The 21,952-nt window shown below is 23.0% G+C and overlaps 2 protein-coding genes across 2 annotated transcripts; one reads left to right on the forward strand and one right to left on the reverse strand.

Annotated features, from left to right (window-relative positions):
- Positions 1-54: 54 nt before the first annotated feature.
- On the reverse strand, positions 55-17,073 carry LOC122512309 (Fanconi anemia group I protein). Its single transcript, XM_043628068.1, has 22 exons — positions 16,890-17,073; positions 14,253-14,542; positions 13,962-14,129; positions 10,833-11,047; positions 10,556-10,752; positions 10,174-10,310; positions 9,870-10,093; positions 9,355-9,698; positions 7,661-7,793; positions 7,270-7,577; positions 6,936-7,127; positions 6,692-6,852; positions 4,476-4,652; positions 4,236-4,387; positions 3,959-4,155; positions 3,709-3,870; positions 3,420-3,594; positions 3,099-3,315; positions 850-922; positions 560-703; positions 384-482; positions 55-274 (listed from the first exon to the last, which is right to left on the reverse strand). The coding sequence occupies exons 1-22, from the start codon at positions 16,959-16,961 to the stop codon at positions 122-124; spliced, it is 3,990 nt and encodes a 1,329-aa protein (XP_043484003.1). The 5' UTR covers positions 16,962-17,073; the 3' UTR covers positions 55-121.
- A 327-nt stretch (positions 17,074-17,400) lies between these two features.
- On the forward strand, positions 17,401-21,234 carry LOC122512310 (zinc finger HIT domain-containing protein 2). Its single transcript, XM_043628069.1, has 5 exons — positions 17,401-17,593; positions 19,367-19,658; positions 19,969-20,226; positions 20,514-20,717; positions 20,872-21,234. Exons 1-5 carry the CDS (start codon positions 17,544-17,546, stop codon positions 21,214-21,216), a joined length of 1,149 nt encoding a protein of 382 aa, XP_043484004.1. The 5' UTR covers positions 17,401-17,543; the 3' UTR covers positions 21,217-21,234.
- Positions 21,235-21,952: the final 718 nt, after the last annotated feature.

Genomic DNA, 21,952 nt, shown 5'->3' on the forward strand with positions numbered 1-21,952 from the left:
TAGTGTTTAATAAAGAAATTAAGATTTTAATCACTAATTTACGACACTATAAAGTTATGGAAAATAAATTTTATTTTATTTTAGAAAATAAGATTTTTCAAATACAGAACGTAGAAGGAATTTATTCTTCAGAAGATGAATTTAATTTTCGTCTTTTTGATTGATTTGTTTCTCTCTCACTATCGCTGTCCACATTGGTTACATCATTATCATTATCATCATCATCATCTCTTTCATTTCTTGTTGTGTGATGTGTTGTATTTTGTGTTGTGAGCTAAAACATTGTCAAAATATTATTTTTAGTAAGTCCGATTTTATTTTTAATACAACATGATACTTATTTTAAAGAAATTAGGAATCTTTTGATTGATAAATTTACTCACCATACTAGCGTCTATTCGGTCTAGATTTTCAACTAGTGCCTTTTTACTAATTGAAAAGTCTCTGGTGCGACTCTGCTTAATGTTTTTATTCAACTCGATCTAAATTCAAATAATTTTAATTAAAAAAAAAATATCCTACAGTTAAAAAATATTTCAACCTTCTTCACAGTACGTACCCCACTTTTTTTGGAAAGGCACAGAATGTCTTTATGAAATTGTTCAATTTCATGAATAACTCGAGGTATCAGCTTGGTTTCCTTTAAAACTTTATTCCGTCGTATTTTCGAATCGCTACTTTTTCCCTGTGGTTTTTTATCCTCCTACATGAAAAAAATATATATAAATGTAAAAGTCATTATTAAGTACAAATATAAAGTTCATTTAAATTTAAAAATAAAATTTTCGTTTAACTTTCTACTGACTTCATGCTATTTGCTTTATAAAAATAAAAATATTTTCAACGTACCTCTAGTTTATAAATGTAACTTTCAATACTAGGCTTTAAATCCTTTCCGGCGCTTTTTATCAACATTTGAAACCTGAAAAAACATTAAGAAAATTTAAGCAAATATGTAGTGCATTTTTTCATTTGTATAACACAGACGTTTGTGACGTTTTCTAGAGAATTGAACCTTACACGGAAAAAAATTATAGATTATCTTCAACAATGTTTTTACTTGGTTAAAGACTAATTTTCAATTATTTAATGACAAAAACAATTTTTATTAATTATTTAATATATAAAACTGTTGATAAAAGTGGTTTAACAGTGATTTCAAGCCCATTATTCATAATTTTAAAAAATCCAAACAACTTTTAGACTCATTCCATTATATTTCGATCAAAGTCATCCACGACTTATTTTCTAAAAATGATAATAATTTGTAGGAATATTATTTCAGGACTCAAGATCACGAAATGGAAAGAATATTATTAAAATTCTTGTTATTTATGGCAAATTATTAGTTTGAAGTGAACGAGGTTCTATAACCTGTCTGTTTTTTTGCCAATAGAAAATATCAGACTTCGCACTGGATAATTAATTTTAAAAAAGAAGCATAAAGTAGCTTTCAAACTAAAAAATGGAGTTAAAAAGTAGCTAAAGAAAAATTAAACTTTGAAACCAAAGAAAAAAAACTAGTTTTAGACACTTCACAAAATTGACAAAAATTACATTCTATATTTTTTATAGACGATTTTAAAAAATTTGTTAAATAATTGAATTCTGTTTGGAAATTTTTTGAAAATAGTAGATATTAAAAATCATTGAATTGCGAAAAGTTTTGAAAAATAATTAAATTTTACAAAGAATTCTATTAAAATTTTTGAGAATAATCGAATGTCTGTGTGGCATTTTATTAAATTTTTTTGAAAATAATTGAATTCCTAAAAAGCATTTTATTATTTATGAAAACAATTGAATTCTTGTGATAAATATTGTTATTTATGAAAATAATTGAATTTTGCAAAGAATTTTATTAAAATGTCTCAAAATAATTGAATTTTCGAAGATATTTTTGTTATTTATCGACATAATTAAATTTCATTTGAAGAATTATTTATGTAAATAATTGAATTTTTAGGAAGCATTTTAAAAAAAATAAAAAAGAATAATATTGAATTATTTCAAAAAAATTTAATTAAAATTGAATTTAAAATAATTGATTTCTTTCCAACAATTTTATTAAAATATTTAAAATAATTGAATTCCTTTGAAAAATTCTAATATTTTTATAAATATTTTAATTCTTCCAAAGAATTTAAAAAAAAACATTTTTTTTAAATAATTGATTTTTTCGAGGAGTTGATATTAAATTTTTAAGAATAATTACATTTTTTGATCAATTCCTGTAAAATTGTATTAAAAATAATTGAAAACCTACAATGAATTTTATTATTTGTGAAAATAATTGAATAGTTTCTAAGAATTTTATTAAAATTTTCAAAAATAATTTAATCTTATTAAAATGTTTAAAAAGAATTGATTTTCTGTAAAAAATTTTATTATTTTTAAAAATAATTGAATTCTTCATAAGAATTTTATAAACATTGTTTGAAATAATTAATTTTTTCGAAATATAAAAAATATTATGAAAATTTTATTTTAAATAAATGAATTCTTGTAGAAAACTTTATTGTGAAAATAATTGAATTTTCGCTTAGAATTTTATTAAAAATTTTTTTAAGAAATTGAATATCCATGAAAATTTTTAAATTATTAGTGAAAGTAATTGAATTATTGTGAAGAATCGTATAAAAATTTTGTTAAAAAATTGATTTTTTAAAAAAATTTTTTGTAAATGCTATTCTAAATTAATTGAATTCCTGTGAAAATTTTACTATTTATGAAAGTATCTGAATTTTGAATGAATTTTATCATTTTTCTTTTAAATAATTGGATTATTTTGCAAGATTTTATGAAAATACTAGATATTGAAATTAATTGAATTTCGAATATTTTTTGAAAATAATTGAATCGTTTCAAAGAATTTAAAGTAGTGGAAATTCTCACAAAAAAAAAACAGAAATAGTAGCTTTTAGTGGCTGAAATCTAAAAAAAATACTCAAATAGTAGCTAATCGTAATTAATTAATTTGTCAGCGAACACTTTAGTCGAAATAAAATGGATTGACCCTGGTAAAAATATAATTGAAGTATTTTTCGAAAATAGTGCATATAGAATTATAGATAGTGAGAAAATGATAAAAATTATACTTGTGTGAAACGGCCGTTGCATTTCCTGGTTTACATTTGCTAATGAAATATTTCGTGAGATTGCACAATATATTGAAGACTTGATGAACATTTTTCAAGAGTGCATCCGAATGTAAACCATGAGTTTTTTTAATTGAGGCTAACGTATCAAGATTCCCAACAATACTAGCCAATTGACTGCAGACTTGGATTTCATTGTCTCTCAACTTCTCACGCCCTAAATGAAAGTTTTTCCAATTTTATATAATTAATAATTATTATAATTGAAAGAAATGCGAAATGTATCTATGAAGAATTTGTTTTTCTATAAATACTACGTACGTTCATTATTTTCAAATCCTGGAGTGCATATTAAAACTTGCTCTGCTTTGAGTCTGTTGAATAGCGAAACGATATCTAGTAATTTACACTTGAGAGCATTGTTAACTGCGCAAGCAACTTGCACGAAATTTGTGACATTTATGATTGCATACTCCCCTGTGTCGGATTGATTATCCTACGAAATAAAATTGCAAATCAAAAATTATTCTTAATGAAATTAAATTAAATTCTTCAAAGAGCATCATATTTTAACTTTAATAATAATATTGGGAATAATGTTGACTTTTACCTCTGAAAATTTGTCGGACAAATCCGTACAAATGTTGGACAAGAAAATTTCGCCGAATTCTATTTTTCTGGCATCGACAAACAACATCAATTGAATGATAATTAGCGTTATAGCCGAATCATTAATTTCAGTGGCAGCTTGAATCTTCAACCATTCTTGCACCTGAAAATAAATTATAAAAGTTTAATTATTTATATTCGACTCCAATTATTTATATCCATGTCCAAAAAATTAAATATACGAAAATTACATCGTTACTGGTGGCGTTTTTTTCGAATGTCAATTTATTAACGAAGTATGAAATCGTTTCAATGAGATGCAAAGGAACTTTTTTTAAATTTGCATCTTCTTCCACATCTAATTGCAGAGCGACATTAAACTGATTTTTCAATTGTTGAAAAATAACTTTGATTTGAGCATCAAGACCTTCTTTCTCATCAACATCGACTGGAAAACAAAGAAAGATAAAAAGTAAAAATAATTGACAGAATGCTTATTATTTATTTATTTATTATCACTTTTTTTACCTGCAATATTAAGAAATAGTGACAACTCCGAAGTCCAATTGTTACACATTAAATCGCAAAGCTCCTTGAAACACTCAACAGCATAAATGGAAGAAATTGAATTAAGAGCCACAACTTCCTCCAATTTTGATATAACATTCTTGAAGAGTAATCTAATGTAGGAAAATATTTAAAGTTTATTAATGAACAGACATGAAAATTAAATTCACGGAACATTATAATATACAGAATACACTTTACCGGCCAATCTGCATGTATGTTCTTGAACATTTGTCTTTATGTTGTTTAATAGAAATCTTTTTCAAAGCTTTTGCATTTCGAATTAATTGCAGACAAGTTTGTAACACGTAGTTATTAAATTCGACGCGATCTTTTAAAATGTCCACTTCTTCTTTCGTCGCCCATGTCAAGTTTGGACTAAAATTAGAAAAATAACATTTCAGCGACTTACAGTTTATTTTAGAACAACTTTTCAAAAAAATTCACATTCTCTTTTGCAAATGTTCTATTATATTTATTTACGAATTTCTTTAATTCTAAAATTATTTGAAAACATCAATAACTTCTTTTCTAAATAAATTTTAATCATTATTATTATGATTAAATTATTTTATGATTACATATTATTTTTCCATGGGAATTAAGATTTTCAAAATTTCAAATTCAGACCTTTTGAAATTCAATAACTTATAATAATTAAAGTTGACCGAATGATAAAATCATTATTTTATACATTAGAAGAATATTGTTACTTAAAACTTTTTCGAAATTATTTTCATCATTTCAATTCAATTATTATTTTCTACAATTTTTTACTAAAATAAATTCTTCTCTAAATCAATTACCTATTTTAAAAATTTTTTAAAAAGTTCTTTGAGAATTTTTAAATTTATTTGTTTACAATTTAATTTTACGTGAAATTTCAATTATTCGAAAATTCTTCTACTTCTAAACATTACAATTATTAGTAACTTCTCCAAAATTCAAATATTGACTAAAACTTTAACTAAAGTTAATTTTTAAATCAATTTTTATTAGAAAATTATACGAAAATTCAATTATTTAAATACAAACGTAAATAATTTATGAAATAATTGAATTTTTTTTTAAATTTAATTCTTAAGCCCAATTTTATCAACAAATTTTAAAATAATTGAATTATTGAGAAGAATTTTATAAAAAAGTTTCAACAATTGATTTTTTTCGAAAACATTTATGCAAATTTTATTTTTAATAATTGAATTCCTGTAAAATTTTCAGCATTTTAGAGAATAATTGAATATTCGTGTAGAATTTTGTCAAAATTGTTTTTAAAAAATTGAATTCTTTTGGGAAATTTTATTAAAATAATAAATAAACAAATTATTGAATTAGGAAATTTTTTTGAATATAATTGAATGTTTGATATGAATTTTATTAAAATTTTTGAAAATAATGGAATTTTATTACATTTGAAAATAATTGAATTACTGCGAAGAATTTAATGACAAATTTTAAAACATTTGATTTTTTCGAAAAAAATTGATGCAAATTCTATTTTAAATAATTGAATTCGTGTGGAATTTTTATTTTTTTGGAAAATAATTGAATGTTCGTGTAGAATTTTATGAAAATTGTTGATAAATAATTGAAATCATTTGAGAAATTTTATTAAGAATATTGAAAATTATTGAATTAAGAAAAAATTTTGAAAATAATTGTGAAATTTTGATATGATTTTATTAAAATTTTTGAAAATAATTTAATTTTATTACCTTTGAAAAGAATTGAATTCTTGTAATGAATACTGTTATTTTTGAAAATAATTGAATTTTGCAATGAAGTTTATTAAAATTCCTGAGAATAATTGATTTTTGACGAAGAATTTTGCTATTTATAAAGATAATTGAAATATTGACGAGAATTTTTTTTTAATTTTTAAAAATAATTGAATTTCTAGAAAGAGTTTTGATAGGTATTTATTAAGATAGTTGAATTCTTTCAAAGAATTTCGTTAAAATTTTTCAAATTGAGACTAATTTCAACACAATTGAAATAAAAAATGGTTAAAAATAATTTTTTTATAATTGTTAAATTTATATAAAATTTTTTGCAAAAATAATCAATTTTATCAAAATTAATCCGTTCTTTAAAAGTTTTACAAACAAACCTCAGACTCGTAATTAGCGATCTCAAAACCTTTTGATACAAAGTTTTGTAAAATTCTATCTTTTTAGAAATAAATTATCAAAGAAACTAAATTTTTTTTAAAAATCAAACCGCCATATTGGATTTGCCATTTTGAATTTTTTTAAATTCTATATCATTAAATTCTATTTCATTCAGATTTATATGAAACTCGTAACAAGGAGTTTTATTGGTCACATTTTTAAGTGATATTACGAATTTAAGGTCCCTTCAAGTGAATATTATAACAAATTCAATCAGAAAGAAGACACCACAGTGTAAATACTTACTCGAAAAGCAGTGACAGCATTTTATAAACAGTTTGAATATCCATAACAGTATTTGGAACTTTCAGCGTGTTGGCGCGAGTATTTTTACGAATCATACTTCTGTCAGTTGTTGCGTCTTTATCTGCCTTTTTAGGATCGCCTTTTTTAACTTTATTACTCCTCTGTAGAAAAAAAATTTTTTATTTATTTTTTAAAAAAATTTTTACATATTATGTTACATGCAAAATTATAATACAGATCATACCTTGAGGAAGTCAATGAGATATAGATACGTCTTGAATAAAGATTTAACACTTTGAGCATTATGATCACTGTCTTTCGACCAAGAACAAAATTTGTAAGCTATTAGGGCTTCACAAACGGATATTGTAAGCTTCAGATGGTGCAGTGATTGTTGCGCTTTAGGAACATTATCTAATAAATCAGTCGCCTCGTTCTAAAAATTTTTAAACTTCCGTTTAATTTTCAGAAAATTTATTTCTTAGATCCATAAAATCTAACTTTTTCCCTTTATTAACATTGTGATTTTAATGAAAATGTATAAATGACTAAAACATTGATCGACTCATTTAATTTACCAAATTAAGATGTTCAGCTTCCGTTAAAGATATCCTTTTGCATAGCGACTCTAATATTATCGAAAATGTATTAACGGCAGCATAGTTCTTTAAAGCTGTTTTTATATACAACTTTTGAATGAGAAAGACCAATTCTCCCAAGGGTTCTTGTAAAACTTCTTCGGCGCCTTGTGTGATGGTGCACTTGTCAAATACTATGGGTGGCAAAATATCCTCGCTAGGTTCCCAGAAGAGCTTGAAATGGTCGAGTAACATTTCCGATACATATTCTGCTAGTTCCATATTTACAACAACAGCATCGTAAATACCTGTAGTTGAACAATTTTTATATAAAGACTATTCTCTTTTTCCTACTTCACTAAAATTTGTTACTGTTTTTTTCAATCATTACCTTGGTATAAATACAATCGCACTTGACAATCGTACATCAAACATCGTTTTAGAATGGACAAAAGTTCTTGACAAAGTGACATATTATATTTTGGATCCTGAGTAACTCTAGGTTGATTTCTCTCAAAAGCTGCCTATGAAAAAAACAAACATTGATGATCGTTAAAGAAGATTTTATAATCAGCTGAAATTGCAATAAACAGACTTCGCACTCATCTATTAAAACCTACTATTTACTACATTTTTTTTACGTTAAAAATCAAAAAACTATTCTCAAAAATTATAATCAAATTTTTATAACGATTCAATTATTTTCAAAAATTTTTCTACATTTCGATGATTTTCAATATCTAGTATTTTCATCAAATTTAGCAAAAGAATTCAATTATTTAAGAAAAAAATTGATAAAATTCATCCAAAATTCAATTATTTTTAAAAATAATAAAATTTCCACAGGAATTTTCAAAAAAATTTCGATAAATCAATTATTTAACAAAACCTTTATACCATTCGTCACAATAATTCAATTACTTTGACTAACAATAACATTTTTCATGGATATTCAATTTTTTAAAAAAAGTTTTGATAAAATTCTTCGCAGGAATTCAATTATTTTCTTAAATAATAAAATTCTTCTCAGAAATCCAAATATTTTTAAAAATTTTAATAAAGTTCGTAGTAACTATTCAATTCTTTTCATAAATAATAGAATTCATCGCAGGATTTCAATTCTTGTATTACAATTTTACAGAAATTGCTCAAAAAATGCAAGTAGTTGAAAAAACTTAATTCCAATTCCACAAAAAAATCAATTATTTAAAAAAAAATGTTTATTTTTTAATTCTTTGGAAGAATTTAGATATTTACAAGAATATTAGAATTATCACAGGAATTCAATTATTTTCAAATATTTTAATAAAATTCTTCCAAAGAATTCAATTATTTTCAAAAATAACAAAATTTTTCAAAGAAATTCAATTATTTTTAAAAATTCTAATAAAATCGTTCGCAAGAATTCAATTATTTTCATAAATAATAAAATGCTTTTTAGGAATTCAATTATTTTCAAAGAAATTTAATAAAATGCGACACAGACATTGAATTATTTTCAAACATTTTAATAGAATTCTTTGTAAAATTTAATCATTTTAATAAACTTTTCGCAATTCGATAAATTTCAATATCTACTATGTATTATCATAAAATTTCCAAACAGAATCAAATTATTTAAACATTTTTTGTAAAAATCTTGATAAGAATTCAATTTTTTTCATGAATAATAAAAATTTCTCAGGAATTCAAGTTTTTAAATTAGAATTTGCATAAAGTTAGTCGAAAGAAATGAATTTGTTTCACAATTTTTATAAAATTCTTCGCGAGAATTAAATTATTTTTACAAATATTTAAATTCTTTCATGAATAGTAAAATTCGTTGCAGGAATTGAATTTATTAGCAGGAGAAGAAAGAAGTAAATATTTTTGATGAAAATTAAGAAAAAGTGAGGAAAATAAAATATGGAATTGAATTTTTTTCAATTTTGTAAAGTGTCTAAAGCATTTTTTTTGTCGTCAAGTTTAATTTTTTGAAAGTTACTTTTTGCTACTTTTTTACTGCTTTTTTAGTTTCAAAGCTACTTTTTGATACTTTTTTGAAAATTAATTATCGAGTGCGAAGTCTGTAAACGTTATACAAACTTGGGTGAAATGTGAAGAAGCAGACGAGGTGGAAGAGGAACAGTTAGCACTCCCTTGGCTTAAGGCATTCAGTGAAGATACTTTTAAATTCTTCAATAACTCCAAGAAGCCTAATACCGACATTTTTCGCAAATAAATGTCACTTTTTGTTAGGGCTTTCCTCAAGACCAATACAAAAGTGTCTCGTACACGTTGTGATGTTTTTAACAAGGGAAGAATGGCGGACACAACCGGCATTACGTCACTTCCAGCTTTCGAAAGTAGTTGTTCCAATAAAGAGGTAATCAACGCTTGATTGTTTGTAGTAACTAATGTTAATCGTCGGCACATATATGATAGGCAATCTGTAAATAAATTATAAAAAGTTTGAATAAAGTAATAAAGTATTTCACTGAGAAAGTAAACAATTTTACATATCTTAAGATAGACTATCTACTAGAACTAAAACTATTTTACGATAGTTAGATAGTTTTAGTTTTTACAAAAAGATGTAAACATGCAAATGAGTATATTACCTGTGTACTGCAAAAAGGAATTCTCGTTTGTCATAATTCTCTCAGACAAGCACATCAAAATATTTGAACCCGAATCATGTTCCTTCTTAGCTATTCTTTGAACGACTTTTGTTCCCACTTCCCAAAGAATTGCTGTGTCATCGTGGCCAATTTTCTTCTCAGTTGCCATAAGATAAAACGCAAATTCTAATAAGCTGGATAAAATATTACTTCGCTCCTCTTTACTGTAAAATTTTATTAAAAAATTTCAATTATTTCTATATCTATTTTACATGAAGAACAGAATGAATTAAAATTTGTCTACCTTCTATCAATAACTTCGCCGAAAATATCAATCACTTTCCATTCATTGGGCACGAGATTTCTTAACCATAAACTGTTTTTACACCTTTCTTCCTCGTGACACTTTCGAACGATTGCTAATTTTAGCACTTCAAAAACCTATAAAAAATATTTATTTATTCTTTTAGCTTTGTATAACAATTTAATGTAAAATTTTAATTCACAATATAAATTCGGTAAAAAAAAGTTTGTCTCATTCTTTATAGAAAGAAACGTCTTTAAAACATTTTAAAACTTTTTTTATTACTTTCAGGTATATCGTAAAAAAATAAAAAAAATAAACAAATTGAAAAGGTTTGAAAAATAATGAAAAATCCATTCAATTTCAGTAAAAAAAAACTTACCTGATCTCTGAAGAAATCTACATTAAAGAGCAATACTGATATTATAAAGGAGTCCATAATAAATTCTGGCTTATTAGTAACGTTCCTGAGAAATCGTAAATAAACTTTCAATATCTTTTGATCCATTTGAACTGCTTGATAAATGTGATATAAAACCGTGCTTTCCGTTTCTTTTATATTTTTTGAGTCAACAGGTCCTGTAATAATAAATAGATAAGTTAGTAATTCAAAAATAAAAAATAGTAAGCAAGGAAATTATTTATTATTATTTATTTACCAATGCTATCAAAGTCCACGTCGCTTTGCTGTGAAGCTTCGGCATATTTATGGGAGAAGTATTTTTGAAGTGTATTTAAAAGTAATCGGCTATCGTCGTTAAGACGAAGAAGCTGATGTACTAAAGGAGGAATCTCACTAAGTTCCGATGTAAACAGCGCGTCACATAAAGATCTTGAAACAAGATCGAGGTCGGCTTTTTCCAAGGCCATCTCTCTGAAATAATTCAATATTCTTAGAATGTACAATAGTTTTGATAAAAAAATAAAATTCACATCACTCTCTTTTTAATAGTAAGTATCTTAAAAAATATTATTTGACAATTTCAATTCCTAAATCAAACGAAAAAACTAAATGTTTAATTGAAAAACAAATCTGATTCCTGATTTTTGAATGCATTTGCAGGCTTCGCACTCAATAATTTGCTTTAAAAAAGTAGCAGAAAGTAGCTACTATCGAAAAATTAAATTTGGCGACTAAAAAACTTATTTTAGACACGAATCACAAAATTCATAAAAATTTCCTTCTGTGTTTCTCTGATATTTTTCTGATTTCCATCAAAAAAATTTTTTTCCTGGTAATAACTTCAATTCTAAATTCTTCTAAACTTCAAATATTTTCCAAACTTTTAGTTAGAAATTTTAGAAATTTAGAATTCTTCAAAAATTCGATTATATTACAAAATAATTTTTAAAAGTAAGAAAATTAATTTTTTTAAGACAAAAAATTTATTTCAATTAAATTTAACAAAATTTTCCATTAATTGGACATTTAAATAAATATTTTAAATTTTTTTTCTTTTAATTAAAATTTTTCAAAAGACAAATTTTCTTTTGATTATCATTAAATTAAATTATTCAAATTTTCAAATTTTTGTTCAATAAGAATATATAAATATTTATTTTTCCCCAGGAATTAAAATTTGAAACAATTTTAATGTAAAACATTTTTATTTCTATAAAAATTAATATTATAATGCATTTAATATTCAATTATTATAATCTAAAATTTTAACTGCAATTTATTTTTAAATCAATTCTTATTCAAAAATTGTACAAGAATTCAATTATTTAAATACAAAAATAAATAATTGATGAAATAACTGATATTTTCTTAAAATTTAATACTAAGAAAGAATTTCATCCAAATTTTTGAAAACAATTCATTTCTGTCGAGGATTATTAATAAAACTTTAGAAAATAATTACATTTTTCGAGGAATTAATTTCAAACTGTTTTCAAAATAATCCAAATTCTGTAAATAATTTTATTTAATTATTTATAAAATAATTCAAATTCTGTAAATAATCTTATTATTTATAAAATAATTGAATTCCTACAATAAATTTTATTATTTATGAAGAGAATTGAATTCTTGTAATAACTTATATTAAATTCTTTTAAATAATTGAATTCCTGGGAAAAATTTTATAATTTGTAAAAATAATTGAATTCCTATTTTTCATTTTATAAAAATTTTAAAAGAAGAATTTAAATATTTCGAATAACTTAAGTAAAATAGGATTAAAAATAATTGAATTTTCACAATGAATTTTATTATTTATGAAAATAATAATTTAACTATTATAAACAAATTTTGTCAAAATTTTAGAATATAATTAATTGTTTCCAAAGAATTTTATTAAAATACTAAAATAATTGATTTCTTTCAAAAAAATTTCTTGAAAATTGTTTTTCACACAATTAAATTAGAACTTTATTATATTCAAGATAATGTTTGAATTTTCGCTTTGAATTTTATTCAATTTTTTGTAAATAAGTAAATTAGTTTGAAAAATTTTCGAAAATTATTAAAAGATTTCAAAAAAATGAGTTAACATTGTAATTGAAAATAATTGAATTCCTGTAAAGAATTTTATTATTTATGAAAATAAGTGAATTCTTTCGAAGAATTTTATTAAAATTATATTTAAAATAATTGAATTCATCTAAAGAATTGCATTATTTATGAAAACAATTGAATTTCTACGCAGGATTTATTAAAATTTAAAAAAAATAAATTCTTGCAAATTTTTTCGACGAATTAAAGTAAAATTGCATTGAAAATAATTCAATTCATATATAGAATTTATTAAAACTTATTAAAAATAATTGAATTCTTTCGAGAAATTTTATTAAAATTGTTATTAATTAAAAATAATTAAATTCTTGCGATGAATTTTATTATTTAGCAAAATAATTTAATTCCTATAAACAAATTTTTAGAAAATAATTTCTTTGTAAAGAATTTTATTAAAATATTTATAATTTATTCCTTTCAAAACAATTCCTTTAATTTATTTCAAATAATATTGAATTACTTTGGAAATTTTATTATCCATATTATTTGAATTTTCGCTTTGAATTTTATTTAATTTTTTTAACAATTGAATTCTTTTGAGAAATTTTATTAAAATATATAAATTTGTATGTCTAAATAAATAAATAAAAAAATAGATATTGAAAATATTTGAATTTCATTATTTGTGAAAATAACTGAATTCTCGCAAAAGATCTTTGAAAAATTTTTGAAATAATTGAATTGTGTCAAAGAATTTTATAAAAAAAATTCTAATTGTATGTAAGAACAATTTTATTAAACTTTTCAAGAATAATTTCTTTAGTCCAACTATTAGCGAATTTAAACTCGTGAAAACTGTCAAAAATAGGAAAAAGTAGCTTTTAGTGTCACAAATTTAAAAAAAGTATCCAAATAGTAGGTAATCGGAAAAAAGTATAGTAAATAGTAGGTTTTAGTAGATGAGTGAGAAGCCTGCACTTGACTAATAAAACCTTCAAAAATATTTCATTCTACAGTAAAAATAATAAAAAATAACGTAATATTTAAATTTTCTTTACAATTTTAATTAACAAATACCTCATATTGCCAATTTTTGAAACAAAATAATCGTTTCTTTTACAAAATCATTTTAATATTCTTAATTAACAAATGTTAAAAATGTTAATGTTTAACAAACTTTTTGAAGAAAAGATTTTTCTTCTAAATGTAATAAAATAAAATCGCCTTATAATTGAATCCAGTAGAAATGTTTTGTACAAACTTATCTATTAATTGTTCAAACAAAAGTACGATTTAATATAGATTACTATATAACGAACAATCAACTTACCGAAACATTTTCGCAAGTGACGTCAAGAGATTTAAATCCCATTTCGCCTGACCAATTGTTCTTACAATTATGGATTTATACTCTACTCCTGGGATTTCGCTTCCTTTGAAATTAATAAATTTTTCATCTCTAAGTTTTTGTAACAAAGGCGGTAATAAATCTTTCCAACTGAAACAATTTCCAAAATATAATATGGTAAATCTTGATTTGAAAAATAAAAAAAAAAATTTTTTAAATAAAAAAAAATTAAAAAAAAAAGATAAAAAACCTGTTGAAAAATAAGTTTCTTACCACATATGATCATCATCGTTATCTTGTATTCTATCCAAGCAAAACTCTACAAGATGCAGTAAAGTCTTTTTTCCACAATTTGGAAATTCCATAACAATGCGATTAATGATGGAGTCGACATGATTCGTTGTTACTTTGGTTTTCAGTAAACTCCTGAGTACGGCATCTATTAACAACTGTCTCTCCGATTGATGACTTTCCGAATTGGAGGCGGAAAATTCTGACAAGGAATTAGATAACAAAGTGACTCCTTCTGGATAACATATTTTTTCAGTCACCTTAGCGCATAACTGAAAAAAAAGTACAAATAAAACCAAGTTCTTAAATTGAGGCTTCAAATAATTACAAAAGGGTTGAAGCAAAAATTTAATTTTCTTTTTCCCTGACTTTTCCCTAAATTCCAGACAAAATTTTTACTTTTTCCCTGACTCTTCTTTAAATGAATTATCTATATTAATAATCGTTGTTCGCAGTTCGAAGTTAGTTGTTGTTTGCTTTTTTTGTTTCTTAACTTTTTCAATAATTTTCTTTTTTAAAAATTTTCAATTTTTAAATTAATGTATTGAAAATCATCGAATTGTTGCAAAGAATTTTATCAAAAAATTTGCAAATATTTGAATTTCTTCAAACAGTTTTATTAATTAGGAAAATAATTGAATTCTCGCGAAGAATTTTAAAAAATGTTTTGAAAATCCTAATTGAATTCCTTTGAAGAATTTCTTAAAGTTTTTTTAAAATAATGTAGTTTTTGAATAACTTTAATTGAAAATTCAGAAAATATGTAATTCAATTCTTTTGAAAAATTTTATAACGAATTAAAAACAATTGAATTCTTTCGTGAATTTTTTTAGAAAATTTAATTGAATTCTTTCATAAAATTTTCTTGATAATAATTGAATTTTTGCAAAGATTTTACTATTTAAAAAAATAATTGAATTATTTCGAAGCATTTATTAACATTTTAGAAAATAATAAATTGTATTCGTTCGTGAAATTGTATTAAAATTTTGTTAAAAAATAATTGAATTTTTGCAAACAAGTTCACTATTTATAAAAATAATTGAATTCTTGCAAAGAATTTTTTTTTTAAATTTTGAAATGAATAAACAAGAATAATTAATTAGTACATTAGTAAATAATTGAAATTTTTTAAAGTTTGAATCTAAAACTATTCAAAAATTCATATTTGAAAATAGAAAATTTTGTTATTTGCATAATAATAAAAATTGAATATCAAGTTCCGCGCGCGTAATATTTGCTAGTTTTTAATAATTTTTGAAAAAACTCTTTGAAAATTTTCAAATACATTTGTTTACAATTCTATTTTACGAAATTTTAATTATTCAAAAATTCTTCAATTAAATATATATATTAGAAAATGAAAACTTGAAATAATTACAAAAAAAATTAATTCTATAGAATTGTTAGTTAAAAATATACAAAAAATTCAAATTTTCAATGATTTTAATTTAAAACATTTTCAAAATTCAATTATTTTTAAAATTTCCCTCTATAATGCTTCTAATAATCAATTATCTAAAATTTTAACTGAAATTCAGTTCTGAATCAATTTTATTAGAAAATTCAATTATTTAAATACAAAAATAAAAATAATTTATTGCATAATTAAATATTTTTCAAAATTTAATTCTCATAAAGAATTTTATTAACAAATTTTTAAATAATTGAATTCTTTCGAAGAATTTTAATAATTAATAATTGAATTTTTCTTAAAACTGGATTTTTATAAAGAATTTTATCAACAAATTTTTAATCAATTGAATTCTTTTGACGAATTTTAATAAAATTTTGAGGAATAATTACATTTTTCAAGAAAGTCGATTATAATTATATTAAAAATAATTGACACATTCTGCGATGAGTTTTATTATTTATAAAAATACAATTAAATTATTGGGAAGAAATTTATAAACGAATTTGTAAATAATTGAATTTCTGTGAAATTTTTATTATTTATGAAAATAATTAAATTTTTGCGTAGAATTTTATTAAATTTTTTTTAAATAATTGAATTTTTTTGGGAAATTTTATTAAAATAGTAGATATTGAAAATCATTAAATTGAGAAAAATTTTTGAAAATATTTAATTTCAGAGAAGAATTTTGTTATTTATAAAAATAATTTATAATTGAAATTTTTTGGAAAACTTGCAGTGCAAGTTTGCTGCAAGTACTTAACAAATTGTGTTCACAATTCCATAACCTGTTCGCTTGCCGCAATCTTACAGCTACAGGTTAACTAGGTCTACACTTAGAAAAATAAGTCGTAAAAACTATTAGATTTCGGAAGAAAAGTTACTTTTTAAACAGTTAATTTTACAATAAATACATTTCACTTGAATTATAAAGAAATTTCTATACAATGGTATTTATTAATAAAAATTGAAACAAATAATAAGTTTGAATTACGTGCCGGCCGGTGATAATCTAACGACAAAATGCTTTTCGAAAAATAAATGAATTTTCTAGTATCTTCTAAAATTTTTTTCATGCGAATATTAATTAACATGAAAAAATGTTCCTTTTTAGAAAAATAAGAAATGAAAATAAAATGTTTACTAAATATACTAATGATTTAATGATCTCACAAAATAGTATAAATCGAATTTGTACTTACTTCCTTTATGTTGCATTTTTCAGTGTCCTTTTGCTTATCAGATTTGTGAATCTTTTTATTAGTAGAGTACATTTTTAAATTTATTATACATTCAGATTCCTATTCATCATTCATTCATAAATGTAAACAAAATACTCCATTCAAATTTTTTAACAGGGTTGGTTTATTGTCTATTGTCTGAAAAACAAAACCGGGAGTTAAAGAGTTGTAGATTGCGTTTCTCTTTCACATTTAGATTAGGGGCTTTCTACAATAACTTTATTTTCATCAACACGAACGACACGACGAACAGACTACTAAAACAATGAGCGCTCACTAATTGACTAATTCTCAGTTATTCAAAATTTTAGTTTTACTAATTAATAATAATGAATAAACTAATCAATTTAATACATTGTGCTATATTTACAGGGTTCACGCTTTCTGCTTATATGGATTACGCCTAAATATTTTGTCCTTTTCTAACTCATGCTTTGCGTCACGAAGCAGTTGTGCTTAGGCCTTTAAGCCTTATAAAATGGTAATTTTACCCTCTAGAGAAAATAATTACATCCACCCGGTGAACAAAATAACAAAACAAATCGAAAATAATAATAAACTTTTAAATTAATGACACAATTTTAATTGTACTATAATAAAAAAAAACTGTAAATAATGACTACTTTAGGTAATTCCAAAGATGATAAAAACTCTATGTGTACAATGTAAGTTTAAATCTTGTTATTCTTATTTATTTGCTTATTTCATTTAAAAAAGAACGTAATTAGTTACTATGTAGGTATCTATGTTATATTTTTTAATTAAAGTTTTTGGTAACAATTAAAATTATCATTCAATTCAAGGAGTTTTATGTACATGTTTTTATAATAAAATTCAAATCTAACACACTTCATAACCTATAAGAGACTGAAGTTATTTCAGGTTAAAGTTGAACCGGCATGTACACATCTCTTTAAAAAAAAAAAAAAAAATAGAATGGAAATTTTTCAAAAATTAATTAATTTTGAAAAATAAATTAAAGTAAATTTTATGTTTTAGATACTATTTATTACGAATTCGTAAAAAGAATTGAAAATATTACTAAAAAATAAGTGAAATTGCACGATATAATTTAGATAATTTTAGAGAAATTACAAATGGTTGCAGAAATTCAATTATTTTCAAAAATTTTCCTCAATTCAATGATTTTCAATATCTACTATTTTAATAAAATTTTCCAAAAGAATTCAATTACTTAAAAAAAAAATTAATAAAATTATACCCAAAAATTTAATTATTTTCATAAATAATAAAAATTTTACAGAAATTTCATTATTTACAAATTTTTTTTATAAATTTCTTCGCAATCATTCAATTATTTTCATAAATAATAAAACTCATTGCAGAATTTCAATTATTTTTAATTAAATTTTAATCGAATTCCTCGAAAAAATTCTTAAAAATTTTATTAAAATTAGTCAAAAGAATTCAGTTATTTAAAAATTTATAGATAAAATTCTTTATGAAAATTCAATTGTAAGAAACATGCAATTATTCAATAAATTGTCAATTTTGTGTTTTAATAAAAACATTGATTTAAAAATGGATTTTAGTTAAAATTTTAGATTATAATTGAATTTTAAAAGCATTAGAGCATAAATTTTTAGAAATAATTAAATGTTGAAAAGATTTCAGATTAAAATCTTTGAAAATTTGAATTTATCATAAAATTCTCAAAGAACTTCTTCAAAAATTATTAAAAATTGATTTAAAGAAGAATTTTATTTAAAAATTGATGAAAATATTAATTGAATTGAAATAATAAAAATAATTTTTAAGAAGTTACAGTAACAATAGTCTTATAATAGAAAATAATGATTTTATGACTCGGTCCTCTTTAATTATTATAAGTCGTTGAATTTGAAAAAGGTTTGAATTTGAAATTTTTGATAATCTTAATTCCTGCGGAAAAATAATAATGAATAAATTTTTATTAGAAAATGAAGTCATTGATGTTTTTGAATAATTTTACAATTAAAGAAATCTGTGAATAAATCTAATTAAATTAAAATATTTGAATTTTTCTTATACTTTTAAATGTGGTCACTTTTTCTAAAAAAGATTTTCTAATCCTTTTTGTCTAAAAAAGAAGCGATTTCTAATGAAATCTGTTTCCTAAAAAAAGTTTTTCTAACAAGTTTTAATTTCTAAAACAAGATTCTTCTAAAAAGTTATGATTTCTAATATTTATTTTTCTAAAATTTGTAAAATTTCATAATTTTGATAAAAAGTTAGAAAATTGTTAAAAAATTAAGATTAAGAAATGGTAGAATCTATTTTGCATATTTTCTGTGTCTCAACAACAATCCTGTTTGCAAAACTATAAGTTTTTTTTTGAAAAAGAAAAAAAAAATTTATAAAATTAATATTTTTTATTACAATTTGTTAACAAAATTCTGTTCTTCTTTAAAAACGAATTTATTTATAATTTCTTTCAGATGTAATGAGAATCCACAGCAGTATGCTTGTCCAAAATGCAATATTTCTTACTGTTCCTTAAGCTGTTACAAGTCTGAAAAGCATGAAGCCTGTTCAGAACTATTTTATAAAAATTGGGTAGAAATGGAAATGAAAATGCGAAACTATGATCCTGCGAATAAAAAGAAAATGTTGGACATTCTGGAACGATTAAAGCGTGAAACAGAAGAACCAAATATTTTAGAGAAAATTCTTAATGATGAAGAAGATGAAGAAGAAGATTGCGAAGAATTGGATTCTGACGATGAGGATGTGAGTTTTTTTTAAATGTAGACTTTATTAAATAAACATATTGGGGAATTCTACGCGAATCGAACAACACAAAAGTTATCTATAGATCTTTGACTATTTAATAAAATTTCGAAAATGGTTTAAAGTAAATACACTGAAACCGAGGGGTTATAGAGAAATTAGTTATTCATGAAACGATGGCGCTGAAACATACTAATCTTTTGAATCAATATTTTCTGTAGGAAATATTTTTCGAAATCGGGTTATCCACAAAAATAGTTTGACATTTTTACTGCAATGATAAAAAACATTTATTTCTATTTAATTTTAGGGGCCTTCTTTAGAGGAGCGAATTGCGAATATTGACCTGAATAATGCCGACGAATTGTGGTCTTCATTAACAAATTCTGAGAGGCAAGAATTCGAAGCAATTATTCAAAGTAATAATTTTGATAAGATTTTACCCGACTGGATTCCCTGGTGGGAACAGTGTGTTGATGAAAAATTAGTACGAGAAGTTGGTGAAATTCCACAATATGAGAAATTATGTCCTTCCTTAATTTCCGTACCTGACATGAACAATCAAATGGTAAGTAACAACTGTTTAGTTTCATAAGATTCTTGATTTTTACAACCAAAGATCGAAACAATATTTTTTATTTATTCTAGGAAATTTCCTATTCCAGATACTGATCTTCAAATAAGAAACCTCAATAATTTTCCCTGAAAAGCTTGTTTACAAATTAAAATTTTTTAAAATGAAATTTGGTCCCCAAAGGGTTAACAACTAGCTGATTAATTTTTATTTAATACGAAGATGACTTTAGAAAAACTTTACAAAAAATAAATTAATTGTAGTTTTGTTTTATTTTTTAGAAAGTCTCTCCATGTGTGCAGTTTAATTTAATAAACGTTCTGTGCTCCTATGCATACATTGTGCTACATTTCTATGGTGATCATTCAAATTCGCCAAAATTGGCGTCACAAGTATTTCTCTACGTCTGTGAAAATATAAACGAGAAAAAGATTTTTCAAGATGTGGACTCAGCCAGCAATGCTGTATTTCATCGAATTTTCGGAGTAAGTAGAAAGTCATTTAATATCCAAAATAATTATCCTATGAAAACATAACTGAGTACTGAAAAACTCGAAAGGACATTCAAAAATTGTTAGTAAAAATTTCCTTCGAGAACGAAATAAATTTTTTTTTTCATAGAAAATTAATGAATTTTAGGAAACATCTCCAATGGGAACTGACGAATTGACTACAATTTCTGCTATTAAAGAAGCTTTAGTTAAAATTATTCAAGGCCCTAAAGAAAGCTGTAGTTATTATGTACTGGCTGCTTTGTCTGATTTACATGCACTTTTCTCAAAAGCAAGGAAGGAGGCAAATAAGTCAACGAAATCAGAGTTTGACAAAAAATTCCAGCAATACGAGGATATAGAACGAGTAGACATTTCGAAGAAGACCCTACAACTTCATTTGAAGAAAATTGAATTTTACTTTTCTTGGGTTAAATTGTTTGGAAAAAGTTTACATGAATTTGAATTCAATGTGGAAAAATCTGATGTATAATAAATATTTTTTTAAAAACATACTTTTTATTGCACTGAAAACCTACCTTTATCAGGGCTGGTTGCCACATAAATTTAAGTTTGTTTTTCCTTGATTTTCAGACAGAATTTTGACTTTTTTCCCTGACCCTGAAGAATATTCTGATAAATATTTAATCATTATTATTTTTCCATAGGAATTAAGATTGACGAAAATTTCAAATTTAAGCCTTTTTGATATTCATCATTACTATTTTCTAGAATTTTTTACTAAAATTCTTCTCTAAATCAATTATCATCTTCTATATTAATAATTGTTGTATTTTGGTAATCTGTTCGCAGTTTGAAGTTAACTGCTATTTACTTTTTTGTTCCCTAATTTTTAAATCATTTTTCTTTTTAAATGTTTAAAATTTTTAAATTTATGTACTGAAAATCATTGCATTCTTGTAAAGTATATATAAAAAAATTTGAAAATAATTGAATTTTATGTAGAATTCAATTATTTTCAATTTGTAATAAAATTCTTTAGTCATTTTATAAATAATAAAAATCGTTGTAAAAAATTCAATTATTTTTACATAAATAATAAAATTCTTATCAGGATTTCACTTATTTTCAATTCCACTTTTAAATGATATCTACGAAATTTCAATTATTTTTAAAAATCATATAAAAATTCTCCGAAAAAATTCAATTATTAAAAAAAATAATTTAATTTTTCAAAGAATTTCAATTATTTAAAAAACTTTTAATAA

Source organism: Leptopilina heterotoma, unplaced genomic scaffold, assembly GCF_015476425.1.
Source record: "Leptopilina heterotoma isolate Lh14 unplaced genomic scaffold, ASM1547642v1 Lhet_97, whole genome shotgun sequence".
In the NCBI taxonomy this organism is placed as follows: domain Eukaryota; kingdom Metazoa; phylum Arthropoda; class Insecta; order Hymenoptera; family Figitidae; genus Leptopilina; species Leptopilina heterotoma.